Source organism: Rana temporaria, chromosome 2 (genome assembly GCF_905171775.1).
Source record: "Rana temporaria chromosome 2, aRanTem1.1, whole genome shotgun sequence".
In the NCBI taxonomy this organism is placed as follows: Eukaryota; Metazoa; Chordata; class Amphibia; order Anura; family Ranidae; genus Rana; species Rana temporaria.
In genome coordinates this window covers 103,323,886-103,343,649 of record NC_053490.1, presented here as the reverse complement: position 1 = coordinate 103,343,649, position 19,764 = coordinate 103,323,886, and the positions used below count along the sequence as shown (strand labels likewise).

The window sequence follows — 19,764 nt, the reverse complement described above, 5'->3', positions numbered from 1 at the left end:
TCAGTTGAAGATCAGCACCACATCCCCATAAATTTAGTTTACAAACAAGGATTGGGACTTTATATAAACCTCCCCCTAGAATAAATTTGCCATACAGGAACAACATTTTAAAGATTTACTTTTTATTATATTCCATAAAAAATAAAAAAATAAAAAAAAAACACGTCCATTATATACAATAGACCCCACTTAAAAACAAGAAAAAAAATCACCACAACTCATTAGTGTTTCCATGCTAGGAACTCTACAGGAAATTGGAAGAAATCTCCCAAAGGGAGGAGTTCCCCTCTTGCCAATTTTCACTTTTATGAAGACACTAGTATAAATAGAGAGATGAATCTCCTCAATAGGGAAATAGAAAGCAAGAAAAGATGACATACACTTTCAAGCTGCATTAAACCGGAAAATATTTTGATATTTTGCAGCGTACCAATCCTTAGACGTAGTGGCTGCATTCATTTTTTTTTTCCACCTGTTGAGGCCAGCAACACACCTCCTGCAATAAAGTGCCCACACTCTGAATGAGCTCAGGGACAACTTTAGACAGCAGCATTGTCAGTCTAGAGAAGGGAGAGTGTTAGATGGACTACAAATTTAAAGTGGATTTAAACCCTCTCCTATATCCAGTGAAGTAAACTGCCTCAGATGATACACAGGAGATGAAAAAAAAATCTCCCTACATAAGTTTTACATGTATATCTGTGACCTTTCCCTTTCTACATTCTTTAGAAAGTGCACATTTTGTTACAAAATCTTTCTTCGTCATTCAGCAGTGGGTGTGGAGTCTGTGCTTACACTGTGTAACAGCTGATTGGACGATAGGCACACCCCCCCCCACCCCCCTCCACATAGGTAGAGGAACAAATAAGCATGCAGAGCTACAGTGTGAATAGACAAGCTCTCTGCTAATCCAACAGCAGAAAGACACAGCACTCAGATCGTTGGCAAGAGATAAGAAAACACTACAGATAAAACGTGCCCAGGTCAGATTTCATGAATCAGATTTAGCCCTGGTTCACATTGATGCTACTTTGAAATTGCGCTACTTCACTTGAAGTAGCGCGATTTCAAAGTAACAAGCTCAGCAAGATTTCAGGTGCAACTTGATAGACATCTGTGTGGCTTCATACACAGATGTCTACTGAAGTCGCACCTGAAATCAGCAAAAAGTAGTGCAGGAACTATTTTTGCAAATCGGTGCAGCGCCGCAAAAATCGGTATTGCACCGATAGGAACCGTGCCATTGCCTCCAATAGGCTGTGACTTGTCATGCAATTTGATCTCTCAAATCACATGACAAATCGCTCCAATGTAAACCTAGGCTTACACCACTTTAAAGCAAACTTCAGCTCACACAAACAAATTACACAAACAGTTGCAAGCAATAACTTTCTTTTGGGATAAAGGTTTTACACAAAAAAAAATAAAAAAAGGAGGAACCCTCTGACTGATACATTTGCAGGAGAACTTGCTTTGTTAAAAAAGCAACTTCCTAGAAATAAAAGAAAGCAAACCTAAAAAATGAACGCAGCCATAACATTTAAGAATTAGTAAGCTGCAAATAAATACTGTACTTGTTTTTGGGTTTAATACTAGTTTACGTACTGTACCAACTATTCTCCATTTACTGCAATTTCTAACATATCATTAAGAGTAACCTTTTTTAGAAAGTAAAAAATGCAATTTTGTAAAATAAACTAAAATTATAGATATACAGTATATCGGAGTAAGCATTTAGTAGTGCCCGTCATCAGTGCTGCGTTATTGATCTGACAAAAATTCACAGAATCTTTACGCAAGGACATGCCTGTGGTGACCTTATTGCATTAACCAAAGTTTCTAAGGGGTTTTTTAAATGTTTACACAGATGAAGAAAAAAAAAAAAATGAATACCACTAAAATAAAAAAAAGTAAAAAAAAAAAAAAAAGACAATCACAAGTCTATGGATTTCTAGAGAGATGGTTTTCAGTTGTACATGAAACATAAAAAAAAAAAAAAAAAAAATTAGTAATGCATTTTACTTTGCACTCATGCAGACCCGTAACCAGGCTTTTCCATACATGACAAACTATTTCCCCAAAACCAAAATTAAAATACTGCCGGTATATTGCAACCAACCCCTGCTTCTTATGATTAGCACTCGTAAATCGGTATGTGTTAAAAATAAACCAAAGAAGTTTGATAGGGAAAAAAACAAACAAAAAAAAAAAAAAAGTTTAGCATTTAAATATTTTTTAAATACTTTTACTTGTTTTAATCTCAGATAGCCTAATTTATAAGCTTCTACAAAAAATGTTGCCATTCATCAAGAGCTTTTGAAAAGAGTTAGAACAAACATACAGTGCCTTTAAAAAAGTATTCATACCCCTTGCAATTTTCCACACTGTCATGTTCTACCCAAAAAAGTAAATGTATATTTTTTAGGATTTTATGTGATCCAGTGTTTCTCAAACTTTGTTTTGCAAAAAAAAAAAAAGAGAAAGAGATTTCACTTTAAAAAGGTAATGTGAAGGATGTGCTTGCTTTTGAGAGCAAATCAGATTGACGTGATTATAATCTTCTTTGTACTTTCGCTTGCTTCCTTGCTTTTCATTTAACAGTTCCTCTTTCTGAGTTCCAGACTTGATTAAGTATTTCTCCATCGCTAAACAATTAAACTATTTATAAGCATCAACGTTGGAATGGAACAGTCTCTATAATAATACAAATTAGAGCCATTGAGTGCTCCCGAGATATCACACAAGTCTTAAATTACGAAAGGAACCAATATATGACAGACATATAGAGATTGCATTTTTATATATGTTAACTTTTGCGACATTGATTTACCATTTATTTTTTGAATATGTTCAAGGTTTCAAACTGCTAGCGATTTTAAATATTTTTAAAACTCCCACGGCACACCTGCAAATCTCACGCAGCACACAGTTTGAGAATCACTGATAGACCAACACAAAGTGGCACATATTTGTGAAGTGGAAGGAAAATGATAAATGGATTACAATGGCTTTCTTCTTGCCACTCTTCCATAAACACCAGAATTGTGGTGAGTAAGGCTGGACATACATTATACAATTTTCTTGTACAACTTTCCTTTAGATTTACCAAAATGATATAACATGAGGTCAAACCTAAACACTTTCAATTTGTATGCAATCAGACAGGTCCTTGCACTACATAGTTGAAGGTAAATCTAAAAAGATATAGAGTAAGAAAATTGTATGGTGTATGGCCAGCTATAGACTAATGGTTGTCCAGTGGACAGATTCTCCCACCTGAGCTGTGGATCTCTGCAGCTCCTTCAGAGCTATCCTTGTTTGCTTCTCCGATTAATGCTCTCCTTGCCCAACCTGTCAGTTTAGGTGGACAGCCATGTCTTGGTAGGTTTGTAGTTGCACCACATTCATTCCATTTTTGGACGATGGATTGAACAGTGCGCCATGAGATGTTCAAAGCTTGGGATATTTTTTTTTTTAATAACCTAACCCTGCTTTAAACTTCTCCACAACTTTCCCTGACCTGTCTGGTGTGTTCCTTGGCCTTCGTGATGCCGTTTGTTCACTAAGGTTCTCTGACAAACCACTGAGGGCTTCATAGAACAGCTATATTTATACTAAGAGTAAATTACACACAGGTGGACTATTTATTAGGTGACTTCTCAAGTGAATTGGCTCCACTAGATTTTAGTTAGGGGTATTAGAGTAAAGGGGGCTGCACACAAATGCACATTACACTTTTCAAATATTTGTAAAAAAATATTTAAAGCCATCATTTTCATTTCACAATTATGTGCCACTTTGTGTTGGTCCATCACATAAAACCCCAATAAAATACATTTAGGATTTTGGCTGTAACATGACACAATGTGGAAAATTTCTAGGAGGTATGAATACTTTCAAGGCACTATAGCTATTATATGTGTTAAATATGCCACCTCTAACATTGTAGCTCTCAAGTAATGGTAAATGGTAGTCCTGCTCCTACTCCAAAATCCAAATTGGTATCTGCAATGCAACTTGGCATTGAGGCCCCATGGTAAGAATCTGTAGTGTTTATTATATCCAACTTCATCCAGCAGTGTAGTTTCACTGTTGGGTAGGATAAGTACCAAAATGTTTTATAGCCTATGGCAAATTAATAATTTGTATTATATACACAAAATATTTTCTATAAGTTTACTAAATACCAATTTGGCAATCACAATTCTCCTAATTTCCATAAACACCACAATATTGTATAACTGATATAAATTTAATTTCCCCAGCGAGTGAACAAAAAATAAAAAGCGAACAGATTCCCCCACCCACAAAAACAAGGTGGATGGAGATCCCCTGACTGGACTTTGCATTCTGACAAAGGGACACAATGCTGTCAGAATACACCAGTGTTTCTCAATTCCAGTCCTCAGGCCCCCCCAACAGGTCAGGTTTTCAGGATTTCCATTATTTTGCACAGGTGATTTGATCAGTTTCACTGCCTTAGTAATCACCACAGCCTTTTCATCTGAGGGAAATCCTGAAAACCTGACCTGTTGGGGGGGCCTGAGGACTGGAATTGAGAAACACTGGAATACACTGATCGGCAGCAGCAGTTGACCGATTGCAGCTGCTGAACAAAAGCAGTCCAACATGTTTTTTCGACAAAAGTCGATCTAATTATCAGCTTCTGTCAGATATGGCAACACACTGATTAAAATTAATCTGGTCCCTGATGAACCAGCTAAATTTCAAACAGTTTAGTACATTACAGAGCTTTACATTCTAGAATAGGTCATCATAAATAGAAAGATATAAAATACAGAGGCTGGTTGCAGTTCCTCACCAGGAATCCTTGTGAAACCATCTGCACCTGTGTGTGCAAATTAAGCTATGAATTAACACTTTGGTGATGCGTACTGAGAAATTCAATAAGATAGGATTTTTGACTTGCTGCAAAAAAGTACATTAACCCCTTTTCTACTGGGGTATGGATCAGAGGCTCATTCACCCAGTGCCATTTATAAACAGCAATAGCAGTTGGGTGCCTGTTCTGCCCAGTAATCATCGATGTTTACCAAGCAAGTAGGAGTGGATCATTGGAACAGAGCTAGAAAACTGTCTCAATGTATTCCAAATAAACAATTTTATGGTAAGCCTAAAATTCTGTTAATTTAATTGTACATTACGGGACACACAGCAAGAGTATTCAGGTACATGGGGATGTCCAAAGCAGTCCAACTGAGGGTTGGCAACAGAACAAAGGCGAACAGACCAAAAACAAAAAAACAGATCAGAGATGTGGCCTCCTAAGGAACTTTACGACTGAAGCTGGCATCTTCTGAGACTTTAATATCCACCTGGTAGAACAAATCTAAGAAGCAGATTCCTGACGCTGAAAAAACTATGAAGCAGTATCTGAATTACTGGAGTGTGTTTGACCAGGAAAGATGGAACCTTGCCATTTAGGTCATAAGTTTAAAATGATGAGCTGTAGAATCTACCTAGCAATAATGGAACAAGAAAACATCTGTCCCCTATGAAGACCTTCAGGAACGACAGAGTCCGACTGTTGAAAGGAAGAGGTAGCTAAGAGACATTCTAACAGCACAAGTACCACATTCAGCCAATGGAAAGAAATCTTAAAAAAAAAGCCCTGGGCTACTGTCCTTGTGTAGCACATAAAAGATTTCTTTGCAGGTTAAGGCCACCAACTCAAAACTCACCTCACAGAACAATGGCAACAAGAAAGGACAGACAGAGAAATCTCTCTAAAAGGCTCAAATGGTTATCTTTGAATAGACAAAAACCAGGTTGATATCCAACCGAGTCACCAAAGAACACAGGAGGAACAATGTGAGAAACATCCTGTACCAAGGCTTTAACCAAGAGGCATGTACTTTATAACCAAAAGTACTGCTAAGGCTAAGATTTGACCCTTGATGGTGCTCAAAGCTAGGCTGGGGAAAATACGGGGATGAACACATTTGATAGCCTCTTTACTGAGGACCTTGGTTTCAACAGCCAAACAATGAAAGCCAGCAACAGCAAAGTAGAGTGGAAAACCAGCTCTTGGGACAGAATATCCAGGAGATCTGGGAGAGCAGACGGCGCGTCTGCCAGGTGTCTGACAAAGTTTGAATACCACATCCTCCTGGGCTAGTTCAGTGCAATGAGAATCATTGGAATGCCCTCCATCTAAAACATGCACAGTAAGCGAGGAGAGTGCTTCAGTGGAAAAGCACAGATCAGGTTGAACTGATCCCACAGAGTGACCAGAGCATCCACTGCGAGGGCCAAGTATGTTGTTGCACCTGGATGCCAGGAGGTCAATGGCTGACGGCCCAACATGCAACACTTGGTGAGGAGAACAGTCTCCGGAGTCCAGATGTTGGCAGCTAAAGAAGGTTTGCCTGCCAGATTTGCAGGATGGTTAGTGCTGGAACGTGAAATTTTACCCAAGTCTGGATGCAATAGAGAATGCACTGAAAATTCTTAACAGGTTGGGACCATTTTAGAGAACCTGGGCTAGTCGATTTAATGCAGAACTAAAACATTCTATAATTTTAAGAGAAAGGAAGCTGCCATCTTGGCCTCTGTTTGACCTTCAACTGCCAGGACGCTGCACATGTGATCAGTTGTGACACCAGCCATTTGATAGTTTGATTAAGAGCACAACAAATGTAACAATTGCCAGGAATGTAACGGTTTTGAAACTTGAATTGATTGCTGTAGTTTTGCTTCAAGTGTAGCCAACGCTGGTAGGTTCAAATCCCAGTGTCAATAAGGACCAAATTGCTATCCCTTAAGTTTTGTAGTATCTGCAGACTGCAACGACTCGCATACAAAATCCTCAAAAGAAAGACATTGTACAATCCTGTTCAACCTCAATTCAGAGACGGGCTCTGGAGGAGAAGGCATGGAAACCGCTGCAGCCTCTGCATTTTCAGTCAGCTTTCATGGCTGCAATTCTACCCATAAACTCATAATAGCCGAGAATTCTTCATTAGAGAATATTGGAGGGTTAATTCCTGAAGGGGTTAAAGACCCAGAGGAGTGTTGCAATTTAGGCAGGGATCAGTCTATTTGTGTATGGTCCTTTGGAGTTGGACACTGCAAGACTCCCTGGAAAGGTTAGTGGATCATAAGCCTTAGGACTGCTGCACTTGCACTATCATTTGTCAGGCCTAGTACAGAGCGAGAGATTGCCCACAAGGGTACATTTTCTGCTGGAGCAGAATGGTAATGCCCTCTGTGATAAGGTCACTTGTAAGACAGCAGGTAGCATCAAGAGGATCAGAGAACCCACGAAGATACAAAGGAGATGATGGGAGTGCAATGAGACCTGCATTGCTCACAGGAAAAAAAAAATAAAAAAAATGGCACACGTATGTAAGCAGAGTGGCCCAAACCGCTCGTCTCCCCTGCAACATGTAGGCAAGCACCTTACACAGAGGCCAATGCCAAAATACACATTATTGGCTGGCCCAGCCTTTTCTTTTTCTCTGCAAAATAACCCCCTCCTGGCTCTGCAGCACCTGAAGAAACTTACTAGATGTGGGGGGAACATTGATAAAAAACGAAGAACGTTTTTCTCCTCTTGGAAGAAAAAGTTCTCCAGTCTCCTAGTATACAAGCAAAAAAACAGGGGCATGCTGGGAGTGGGAGGGGTTATACCAAGTTTCCCAAGACCCGCTACAAATTAAAAGGAACAAAGATTCGCAGTCCAAGGACCCTTGCTATGGAACGTCTACCAGCGGACATCCGCTTGGAAGAAAACCATCTAGCCTTCAGCCATTGACCTCCTGGCATTCAGGTATAACAACATACTTGGTGCTAGCAGTGGATGCTCTGGTCACTCTATGGGATCAGTTCAACCTGATCTGTGCTTTTCCACTGAAGCTCTCTCTCCTCTCTTCTGAAGACACAGGCTGCAAAAGCACCTTGAGGCAATTTAGTTAGCGTTTGTAGCGCTATACAAGTTACTCATTCATTCCTTACAGGTTTTTTTCCAATCTCCCAAAGGCAGCAACATAACCTTATGAATGCTCAGTCCATGTACAATGATGAACAATTGAGAAAGATCTAATTCTTACACTGAGCTTTGGCGGGTGCTCCGTTTTTTGAAACTAGGACACGACCTCGTCAAATACATTTAGGCATCCATGTGGAGTTCAGTAAGTACAGAAAAACACTTTGAATTCACAAGAAACAAAATGATTATGCATTTTATAAGGGCAGTATGCGTGTAGCATTCGTGATCTAGACCAGTCTCTCTCAACCGGGGTTCCTTCAGAGGTTGCCAGGGGTGCCATGAGCTATGGCTTTAATTATCTTAAATTTGATTGTGCCTGCCTAGTCCCAGGGTGAACATCGATTGGCAGAGCCAGCAGCATAACACCAATCATCTTTTCAGCTGCTTTAAGGGAGCTGTCTTCAAACTGACCACCAAATAATGGGAATTTTTCCCAATGGTCCCTGAAAAATTGGTTTTAGCAGGGACTTCGGACCTAAAATAATTTTAGGGTTTTTCCGACATACAAAAGGTTGAGAATGGTGGATCTAAACTCATTAATTTTGGGCTTAAGATTAGAAATTTATAAATGTGACAGGTATGATATTTTTAAAAGAAACCTTCACTCACATGGGGACTGCAATTGGTGACTTCCCAGTCTGTAGAAGCCAATTGCCAGGCCGTCGTGTAGGGGTTAGGGTTTCCCATTGAAGAATATGGCTAGGACTCAGGAATTGGAACAGGGACCTCCCCCAAAGGTCCGGAAGCCGGTTCCCAGAGGTCAAAGGACACAGGGCGTGCTGACCCACCCCCAAAGTGTACCACCTACCGCAACTAAGTCGGGGAATGAACAAGTCGGATTTTTGTTTTCCGTATTAATACTTACCTAGGTGGATGCAGCATCAGGCCGATGCTGCATCTGTCCACCGGCGCCTCTACACTGAGAACCGAGTGATTGAACAGCGCCGATCACTCGGTTTTCAAAGATCTGTGAGCAGAAACTGTCAGTCACAGCTCTCTCCTTGCTTATTGGAGCGCTGGGCTGTGGAGGGGGCGGGACAGCTAGCTCAGGCTCTCAGCGGCTCGATGAGGGGCTGAGCCTGGTGTCAGTCCAGGCACCTGGCAAATCCAGACTTTGAGGCGGTGCCAGGACTAACATCGGCATAGAGCGGACTTCAGCCCACTCTCTGCTGAAAACGCGTCACAGGAGAGCAAAACGAATTGCACTCCTGTGATCCACAGGTGAAGTACAGCCAAACTAGCTTTGGCTATACATCGCCTTTAAGCTTCAGTATTTTGAGTCATTAATCCAGAACAAGTCAGCAGATTAGGAGTCCTGACCGATCGGTATATTAGTTCAGGGTCAGTAACTTGGAACATATAAAAAGACAGAGGATCAGTGTTATAGCCAGGTAAAAATAATTTTCAGAAAGGGAACAGCAATAACAGTCTTCATATTTTTCTCAGCAATGTCCAAGTTCCTGCTGAGAACACAATGGATAGTAGCAATTATCAATGAATGACTGCAATGCAGTATACTATTTACAAATGCTTAGTATGTTAAAAAATATACAGTAGATCCTTTTTGGAAAACAGATTTTAACAATCTCACTTATGCGCAAGACATAATATATACAGTAACTGATAAAAGTGCAGAAAAGTCTAAAATTTACAAGTAGAAACACTAGTCATTCCCACTAAAAACTTCAATCATTTTATACAGTCATCATAAAACAATATCCCACTACTGTTGGACATTGGGGGAAAAAAAAGATCAATAGTCTCCAAGTATAAAAAAAAAATAAAAAAAATAAGTGTTTCCACTGAAAAAATATTCCGTACACAGTATTTGGCTTAGTACAGAGTTCTTAATGTCTTTTAATCTTTCTCGTGAATCGCCGGAATTTTGAGTACATCCAGTGTCTTTAAATGCCTCTCTCACTACGTGGTTATTTGTAAAAAAATTAAGAGAGTTTATAACTGTCAGTGAAAAGAAACATATTTGGATATTATGATAATCTTAGACTGCCATTGTTTCAATCAGAAGTGTGTATGTAATAAACAAGAATATACACTTCCTGAAGGTGACCGTTAGATGTTCATTCAGAGTGGTCTGGAGCTGGTTCCATTTTAAATCATTCTTAGAACTACATCTATGGTCTCTAACCATAGGCAATTGTTTACTTATTGTGATATAATGCAGATAAGGAGCATATTGTATGTTTGTCACTTTATTACAAGTCCCCTTGCTTTGGGTTAGCCTTTTCAGATGCTGGAAATAGCAGGACAAGACTCCTGAGTAAGAGAAGCAACGTTTGATGTAGAGAACATGGCGTCCAGTAGAAATGTATACATTACAACACATACTCTGACTCGGCAATGTTGGTGTGGCATCCTTGACACATCCGCTTATGTTTCAGAAGTCTGTCCGTCCTTGAAAAGGCCTTCCAAAAGGAAAAGAAACACAGATTATGTGAAGGAAACAGATTAGATTATTAACAAGTTGATGAAACAGAATACCAAACCGTAGCAGCTACCTGCACAAAAGTCTGAGCAGAATTTTACACTGCTGGTGTAAATTTAGAATAGTTCTCATCTAAAATGACAGGCTTAGTCCAATAAAAGTTATTATGTAAATACAATCAGTGGACATGCAAGCAATACTCTAAATCTTGTGTCAAATAATTCAACTTGATTAGCATTTAGAAGTGGGAAATTTGTACACCTTGCAAGAACCCAAAGCAGTTGATTTTTTCATCAGGATAAAATGAAAAGCCAATAAAAAGTAACTTTTGTAGCCAAAAATAATAAAATAAAAATCATGGGAATTATGCACGCTTTAAAAGAAGCATAGCACACCAGGACTCCAGGTGCTGGCACAGTTCCCTCACACAAACGTTTTCCAATGGCCTTTTGGCTGGGCCAGCAAAGCCATGCGTCATTCCTCTTTTCCTCCACTGGGAGGACAATCCTTAAACGTAATGACGTACTACGCTCAAAAGGAAGTGGGTTGAATGACGAGGTACATCATTCAACCTGGAAGGCTGGAGGCAGCTGATGAGAACAGCTACAGGTTGGAGGCGAGTACTGCAATTTTTCTTTCTTTCTTTCATTTATTTTTCCCCTAGTGTTTTTCTTGCTTCTTCTATGAAAATCATGATTCTTTTTTTTTTAAGTTTACACAAACTGTGTCTGTTCCTTCAAAAGCAAATATAAATGACAGCCATTGTTAAAGTTTAAATGTCATTAGGTATACACTAATGCCTTGTACACACAATCGAAATTTGATGAAAAAAGTCTGACAGAATTTCGGATATTCCGACCGTGTGTGGGCCCCATCTGACTTTTTTCCGTTCTATTAGAAATAGAACATGTTTTATTTTTTTAGGATGGAAAAAAATCCTATCGGTTATTCGGATCGTCTGTGTGGAACTCCGACAGAGAAAAATTGGATGGTCAAAAATCGGTCCGACAGTATGTATGCAAGGAATGAAAGGAATTCAGACGGAAAATTCCATCGGATTTTATACCATCGGAAATTACGATTGCGTGTACAGGGCAATGGGTTGCGTTTTTACCAGGATACTGGTTTTCCGTCACACAAAATGACCATCGCCTGAATCAAACAGTCCCATAGGAAGGCCGTTTAAATGATATTTACAGATTCTAAAAGAAATAATCACTAAAAGACCATTTATAATCTCTTATACCTAAAAATAGAACTTGCTTGTTGCCTCAGTGTCTTAGTTATGCCATAGTTTTGAAGGCATGAAACAGGGAAGAAAACCTTCAGCTCAAACACTAGAGTCTCAATTTACTTTATGCAAACAGTGCTTTCCCATCACAATCTCATTTTAAAACAATATCCTCCCTTCCATATAAATGGACGGCTTCTTTACCACTTGGTAAAGTGGCATTTATAAAAATTCTGCTCGGCTGTGCAAAATCACGTAATAGAACGTGATTTTGCATTTCAGCCACTAGGGGCGCGCGCGCACCCCCCCCCCGCTCGCCACTGGTGCCGATGCGCGTGCCTGGTGGGCGCGATCACCGCCATGCACCCGCGATCGCTCGTTACAGAGCAAGAACCGGGAGCTGTGTGTGTAAACACACAGCTCCCGGTCCTTTCAGGGTGAGAAATGACTGATCGCATTTCCATACAATGGATGAACAGCGATCTGTCCTTTCCCCTAGTCAGTCCCACCCCCCTTCAGTTAGCACACACACAGGAAACATAATTAACCCCTTCCTCGCCTACTAGTGTTAACCCCTTCCCTGCCAGTGACATTTTTACAGTAATCAATGCATTTTTATAGCACTGATCGCTATAAAAATGCCAATGTCCCAAAAATGTGTCCGTCAAAGTCGCAGTACCGATTAAAAAAAACAAACAAACACACACACGCTGATCGACGCCATTACCAGTAAAAAAAAAAAAAAAGCCATAAATCTATCCCCTATTTTGTAGATGCTATAACTTTCACGCAAACCAAATGCTTATTGCGTTTTTTTTTTTTTTACGAAAAATATGTAGAAGAATATGTATCGGCCTAAACTGAGGAAAAAATATATGTTTTATATATTTTTGGGGAGATATTTATTACAGCAAAAAAAATTTTATTTTTTTTTTAAATTGTCGCTCTATTTTTGTTTATAGCGAAAAAAAAAAAAAAAAGGCAGAGGTGATCAAATGCCACCAAAAGAAAGCTGTTTGTGGGAAAAAAAGGACGACAATTTTGTTTGGGAGCCACGTCGCACGATTGTCAGTTAAAGCAACGCAGTGCCGAATCGCAAAAAGTGGCCCGGTCATTGACCAGCAAAATGGTCCGGGGCTGAAGTGGTTAAGGCACGGTTTACACCTATGCATTTTGTAGCGCATTTTCGTTTTGTAGAAACACTCTACAGTCCATTTAACATGGTTTCCTATGGATGCAGTTCACATCTGTGCATTTTTTGGAAAGGGCCAGGGACTTTTTTCTGGTTTTTGGTTCAATAGACTTCAATGGAGGAAAAAAATGTGCATTGAAAAACACAAAACGCACCTGGAATATACAAACTGCAACCTGCATAGGTGTGAACCAGGCCTAAATCGGATTAGCCATCACTGGGCTTTTCTGTAGGAAGTGATCAAATGTCAACAGCCTGCGAAGGTACTGACTTTCTTAACCAACTGCCACCGCCATGCATCCCCGGCAATTGGACCCCTCTATGATAGCAATAGAGGGTAAAGAATTATTCTTTTTTATTTAAATCCCCTACCTCCACGCAAACGTGCCACGTGAGTCTTTATACAAATAGGACAACATGTTAAATATTGTTGTGAACATCGAAGCGATAGCAATACTTCTAGGTCCATCATTCACAGTTAACACTAAGCTGACAGCCCATAAAGCAAAGACTATGGACAATTTTAGTTACCGCTCAATTTTAAGGCTTGACATGTTTGGTATTTACTCATGGCAATCTCACCTTCGATATTTTACAAAAATGGCACTATCCAGGAGCTCATAAATCCCATGTTCTGCAGCCTGGAAGACCATGTCCTAGCGCACAACATGGAATGACTACCTTTTCTTCACTGGGCATTTGAAAATTGTAACATGTTTGACTGACAGGCCTTAACATCTTAGTCTAAATGTTAGGTACATAATCTATTTAGCATTTAGTTGCTATAACATTATATATATATATATATATATATATATATATATATATATTTATATATATTTATATATTTTAAAAAAATATATAGTGTAGATGAGAATATTTACCTGCTGGCATCGCTCACATTGGTACGGTTTTTCTCCACTGTGGACCCGTTTATGTCTGTCCAGATGATACTTCTGAATAAACTTCATATCGCACATGTCACATTCATATGGACGCTCTCCTACAAAATGATACATCATCACTCAGAGGATATAATCCACGCACGGGACAAAGTCAAAGGCACATTTTTACCTTACCTGTATGGATGTACAAATGCCTCTTAAGATGGTAGCTGCTCCTGAAGGCCCCATAGCAGTGCTCACAGATGAAATTCTTGGGGATATGTAGAGAGTATGGACTGTTCTCCTCTGCTAAGACAATCTGCAACATAGAATTGATGGCTCTCTAGTCTTTGAAATGTTTTATAGTTTTTCTATATATGGATGCGATTGGGTAATAAATGATCTTACACATGATGCAGAAGTAAAAAAAAACGTAATAAAAATCTTCGTTTTTAATACATACAGTCGAGAAGCCAAATGTAAAAGAGCAGTCTTGCAGAGGGTCAAAGGGGAATGCCTGTTTATAAGTTTGTACAATATATGAAACCAGAAAATATAGGAACAAATCAAATTATTTTCCAGAAAACCCAATTATTTAAAAATAGGATTTCACAGAATGCCCCCATTGTTTTCTTCAATCTAAAAAGCTAAAGAACATAGAATTCTTTGTCACTCAACGACCGCCGCATGTACATATACGTCCACAGAATAGCACGTACAAGCAGATGGGCGTACATGTACGTCCCTGCCTTTCCGCGGGTCCGATTGGGACCCAGCCCCCCCCGGCGGTAGGAAATCGTCTGGGAGCGATCCGTGATGAGGGGGCGGCTATTCGTTTCTAGCCACCCTCTCGCGATCGCTCCCCGGAGCTGAAGAACGGGGAGAGCTGTATGTAAACATGGCTTCCCCATGCTTCACTGTGGCGGCTGCATCGATCGTGTCATCCCTTTTATAGGGAGACACGATCGATGATGCCAAACCTACAGCCACACCTCCCTACAGTTGTAAACACACACTAGGTGAAATATAAGTCCTTCAGCGCCCCCTGTGGTTAACTCCCAAACTGCAACTGTCATTTTCACAATAAACAATGCAATTTAAATGCATTTTTTGCTGCGAGAATGACAATGGTCCCAAAAATGTGTCAAAACTGTCCGCCATAATGTAGCAGTCACAAAAAAAAAAAAAAAAAAAAAAAATCGCTGATCGCCGCCATTAGTAAAAAAAATAATAAAAAAAAATAAAAATAAAATGCAATAAAACTATCCCCTATTTTGTAAACGCTATAAATTTTGCGCAAACCAATCGATAAACGCTTATTGCAATTTTTTTTACCAAAAATAGGTAGAAGAATACGTATCGCCCTAAACTGAGGATTTTTTTTTTTTTATATATATATGTTTTTGGGGGATATTTATTATAGCAAAAAGTAAAAAATATTGAATTTTTTTCAAGATTGTCGCTCTATTTTTGTTTATAGCGCAAAAAATAAAAACCGCAGAGGTGATCAAATACCACCAAAAGAAAGCTCTATTTGTGGGAAAAAAAGGACGTAAATTTTGTTTGGGAGCCACGTTGCATGACCGCGCAATTGTCTGTTAAAGCGACGCAGTGCCGAATCGCAAAACCTGGCCTGGGCCTTTAGCTGCATTTTGGTCCGGGGCTTAAGTGGTTAAAGGGGTTGTAAACCCTCGTGTTTTTTCACCTTAAGGCATCCTATGCATTGAGGTGAAACACCAGGCAGCGACGGACCCCCTCCCCACATTTTACTTACCTGAGCCCAGAATTTCCCTTGGCGGGGATGCGCTGTCCCCGATAGATTAATAGCAGCGCAGCCATTGGCACCCGCTGCAATCAAATCCAATGACGCAGGGGGAGGAGTTAGGTCCGAGTCCAGGATTCGTGTCTATGGACGCAAATGCTGGACTCGGGAGCGCACGCGCAAGGTAAACCCCCCCCCCCCCCCCGGGAGAGCGCTTCTCTTAGGGGGGTTATCTGATGCAGGGAGAAGCCGCGAGAGCCACAGAGGGACCCCAGAAGAGGATATTTGGGGCCACTCTGTGCAAAACTAACTGCATAGTGGAGGCAAGTATATGTTAGTTATTTAAAAAATAAGTCTTTACAATCACTTTTACATCCATACCTTCTTGTGGCTTTTGCTGACTTTGGGAACCAAAGTAGGCTGGTCCCTTACGATTGGCTTTGGAGCTTCTTTATGTGTCTCCTACAAACAGAAAAAAAAAAAAAGAAGAAGAAAGGAATTTGCATTAGTAAGAGGCATAAACCACAACATGTGGTAGGGGAGATTGTAATCCACACACCTGGTAGAGTGAGATACCTGCATCTGTCAGGGATCTGCAATGCAAAGTTTAAACATATGGCCGCTAGACATTTTACAGACTAGGGTTACATTTACTTTCAACACTGTACTGACAGTCACTGTAAAACAGGTTTTTTTTATGTTCCAATGGCAAGAGATCTACTCTCTTCCAAAAGTGACAAGAAATCCTTTGAACTCCATCTAAAGCAAAGACAAAAACTCCCTCTAAGCCAGTGGTTCTCAACCTTCCTAGTGCCGTGACCCCGTGATAAAATTTCCCAAGTTGTGGGGACCCCCAACAGTAAAATTATTTTCGTAGTGTGTGTTGTCAGCACCCAAGGCAAGTAATTTGTGCCCCAACCCACGGCAATTTAGCGCTCCCTGATTTCCTTCCACTCGTACAGTATTAAAACCTCATATGGTACATTTTAGGATGCATCACTCTTTCTCTTTGTTCTCCTTTCTTTCCCTTTTATCTCTCCCTAACCTCATTTCTTGTCCCCCCCCCCCCCTCTCTCTAGCAGTCTCTTGTTTTTTCTCTTATTCTTTCTCTCCTTTTTTTTTTCTTTCTTCCTCCTCTTTTTCTCTCCCTTCCATGTATTCTCTATTTGTATTCCTTGATGGGGGGAATGGGATGAGTGGCAGTGCTGGCAAGGAGTTGGGATGAGTGGCAGTGCTGGCAAGGAGTTGGGATGAGTGGCAATGAGTTCTGATCAGCCAACTTAGGTGCTCTTGATCAAGGTCTGCTGATCTGAGAACTGTAGTGGGGGACTTTTAATGGCAGCAACTGGCTCCAGAGACAGCCCTGCTGGGCAGCCACAAGAAGGCTGGGAAAGTGGTGCAGGCTTCAGGAACAGCCCAGGATTTGGTGACCCCTGGCAAATCATCATTTGACCCCCAAGGGGGTCCCGACCCACAGGTTGAGAACCACTGCTCTAAGCTGTAACCAGAAAAGGTGCCTCCTGTGGAAGATTTACCAACACCTGGCTCCAGTGCCATCATAAAATTGTGGATTTATCATCACTATTTGTCCCAGTGACAATTAAACTGTACAAGCAAAAATATATTTTTTAGATACCCTTTAAAGTGTTACTAAACCCAGGACCCTGCATGCACTATATCCGGTCTCCCAAAGTACACAGAACATGAAAATGCAATAGTTTTACTAAATATAAACAGTTAAATACCTTTTCCCACAAGCAGTTAGAGCAGTCTTGTGACTTTCTGGTTAAAGCTTGTAGGAGTTTTCATTCTCCCATGAGAATGCAGGACCCCTGACCTTTTGTCTGAACAGTGCCGAATGGCCTTGTGCTGATCACATGCAATCTCCCAAAACACACACACACACACACATAACAAAAAAACTCTAGCAACACACACCAAACTGAGCATGTGCAGCTTGTCGTCCCCTAGCCTCTGTACTACCCGGAGATGGTTTGGGGACTCTGGAAGAAGGGGAGGATCAGAGAAGACAAGACCAAACAGCATTTTTACACAATGCAGAGGATTAACCCCTTAGGTTCCATAGTGAGCATAACTAGCATGTTTTACTGCATATACACACCGATTTTACTGTTGTGGGCTTAGTAACACTTTAAGAAAAGCATGTGGATTTGGAATAAATCTATTGAACTGGGCAGTATACAATAACCAAACAATAATTCTTTCATGAACCGCACTTTAAAAGTACCTACAATTTTCAGTTCCACCAAGGTTCTAAAACATTAATATTTGTATTTAAAGTAGAATTCCAGGATAAACCTAACTAGTCTTAAAAATGTTCCCTCCCACTTTTAAACACCCATGTTACTTGATCTATGTAAGAAATGTGTATATACTTGCCCTTTAAAGTCTGATGTGATCCCCTGTGTTACTAAAGCTCATATAGCAATGCCTTCTATTCAAGAATCAATAGGTTTGGCCTACTCAGTAATTTTAAAAGTTAATCTCTCTAAATCAGAAATACTCAAGGTATTCCTTTAATTTCCCACCTTTTTTTTTTCAAAAATGCCTTTTTTTATAGCGCAAAAAATTAAAATGCCCCATAAAAAAAAAAGCTCAATTTTGTCAATTTTGTTTGGGATTCACGTCGCACGACAGCGCAATTGTCAGTTAAAGCGACGCAGTGCCGAATTGCAAAAAAATGGCCCGGTCATTGGCCAGGCAAATCCTCCGGGGCTGAAGTGGTTAAGGTATTTAGGAAAAGCTATGTACATTGTTTTAATTCCTTGTGATAGACTTCCTTATGTTATACAGTTTTTAGCATAGCTGTGTGATGTTTATGCTGAATTATATACACTGTATAGTTGTAATGTTTGTACTTGCCACTATATATTAAAGATCTAACAATATTGAAAGATTTAAATGTGTTATTGTAATTTTGTTTAGAAAAACTGATAAAATCATACTGAAATTAAAGTCTTAAAAATACTCCCTCCCCCTTTATAACGCCTATGCTGATTACCCTGGGTAGAAAATGTGTATATGCTAACTTTTTTCAGCCTGCCTCGGTCCTGTGAACTCGTGGCAGCCAGTGGTGGTTGCAAGGGAGAGGAGAGGAGAGAAGCTCGACAATGGCTGGTAAAGCTTGAAGTGGTAATTTTACCCATTGGCTACTATAGTCTATCCAGTCTCTCCCGACTAACACTAGGGAAAAAGATCACATGACCAGACTGGAGCGGGAGGAGGGAGGGGCATTTTTAAGACCTGTTAGGTTTTGCCTGGAATGTCACCTTAAAACAAGAAATGATTACAAGCAGCATGTAACAACTTCGACCCGTTTTACTTCATAACATACCGCTTCCTCTGTGTCTGAGATTTCAGTTATTTCTTCTACATTATCATCGCCATCATCTGCTCCTTCATTGTTTCCTATGGTATGTGACAGGCTGGCACTCAACATCCCCAGCTTTTTACCAGCTGCCGAGTGCAGAAGACTCAAACCCGATATTCCTTCACATCCCAGCAGACGGCGCTGTAACTATTACATGAATACAACAAAAATTATACAGAATTATTTACAGATATGACAACAGAACATCTAACATTATACAGGAAAACCAATTTGAGTTGAGCATACAGCTATACGCAACATAGTAGGAATAGTAATTAGAGGTAGACCGATATGGGTTTTTCTCTGGCCGATACCGATGCCGATATTTAGAAATCACGGCGGCCGATAGCCGATTTATGATGCCGATTTTTTTGGGCCGATATGTTAAGCCGATTTTTCAGGCGCTTTTGGGCTAAACAGTAAAGTTAGCCCATATTTATTTTTTTTCAACCAAAAGTTTTCATTACCTGTTTTTGTGTAAGGCCCCTTTCACATTGGGACGTTTTTCATGCGGTACAGCGCTAAAAATAGCGCTGCTATACTGCATGAAAAATCATGCCCTGTACTCTTCAATGTGAAAGCCCGAAGGCTTTCAAACTGAAGCGGCGCGCTAGCAGGAACGCTCGAAAAGTCCTGCTAGCCGCTTCTTTACCGCGGTATAGGAGCGGTGTGTTCACCGCTCCTATACCGCGCCTTCCCATTGAAATCAATGGGAAAGCGCGGTAATACCGATGTAATACCGCGGTAATACCGCCGCAACGCGGGCGGTATTAACCCTTTTTCGGCCGCTAGCGGGGGTTAAAACCTCACCGCTAGCGCCCGAATATCGCGGTAAAAACGATGGTATAGC

General features: G+C 40.3%; 1 protein-coding gene across 34 annotated transcripts in view; it reads right to left on the bottom strand.

Moving 5' to 3' along the window:
* ZNF740 (zinc finger protein 740) overlaps positions 1-19,764 on the bottom strand; it is a 75,826-nt gene that overhangs the window by 9,458 nt on the left and 46,604 nt on the right. For all 34 annotated transcript variants that reach the window (XM_040340642.1, XM_040340641.1, XM_040340650.1 and 31 more), the window contains 5 exons: positions 18,879-19,061; positions 15,905-15,985; positions 13,957-14,080; positions 13,762-13,880; positions 10,358-10,434 (listed from right to left, as the gene is read on the bottom strand). In XM_040340642.1, coding sequence (XP_040196576.1) covers positions 10,358-10,434; positions 13,762-13,880; positions 13,957-14,080; positions 15,905-15,985; positions 18,879-19,061 — 584 coding nt within the window. The remainder of the gene's footprint in view (positions 1-10,357; positions 10,435-13,761; positions 13,881-13,956; positions 14,081-15,904; positions 15,986-18,878; positions 19,062-19,764) is intronic.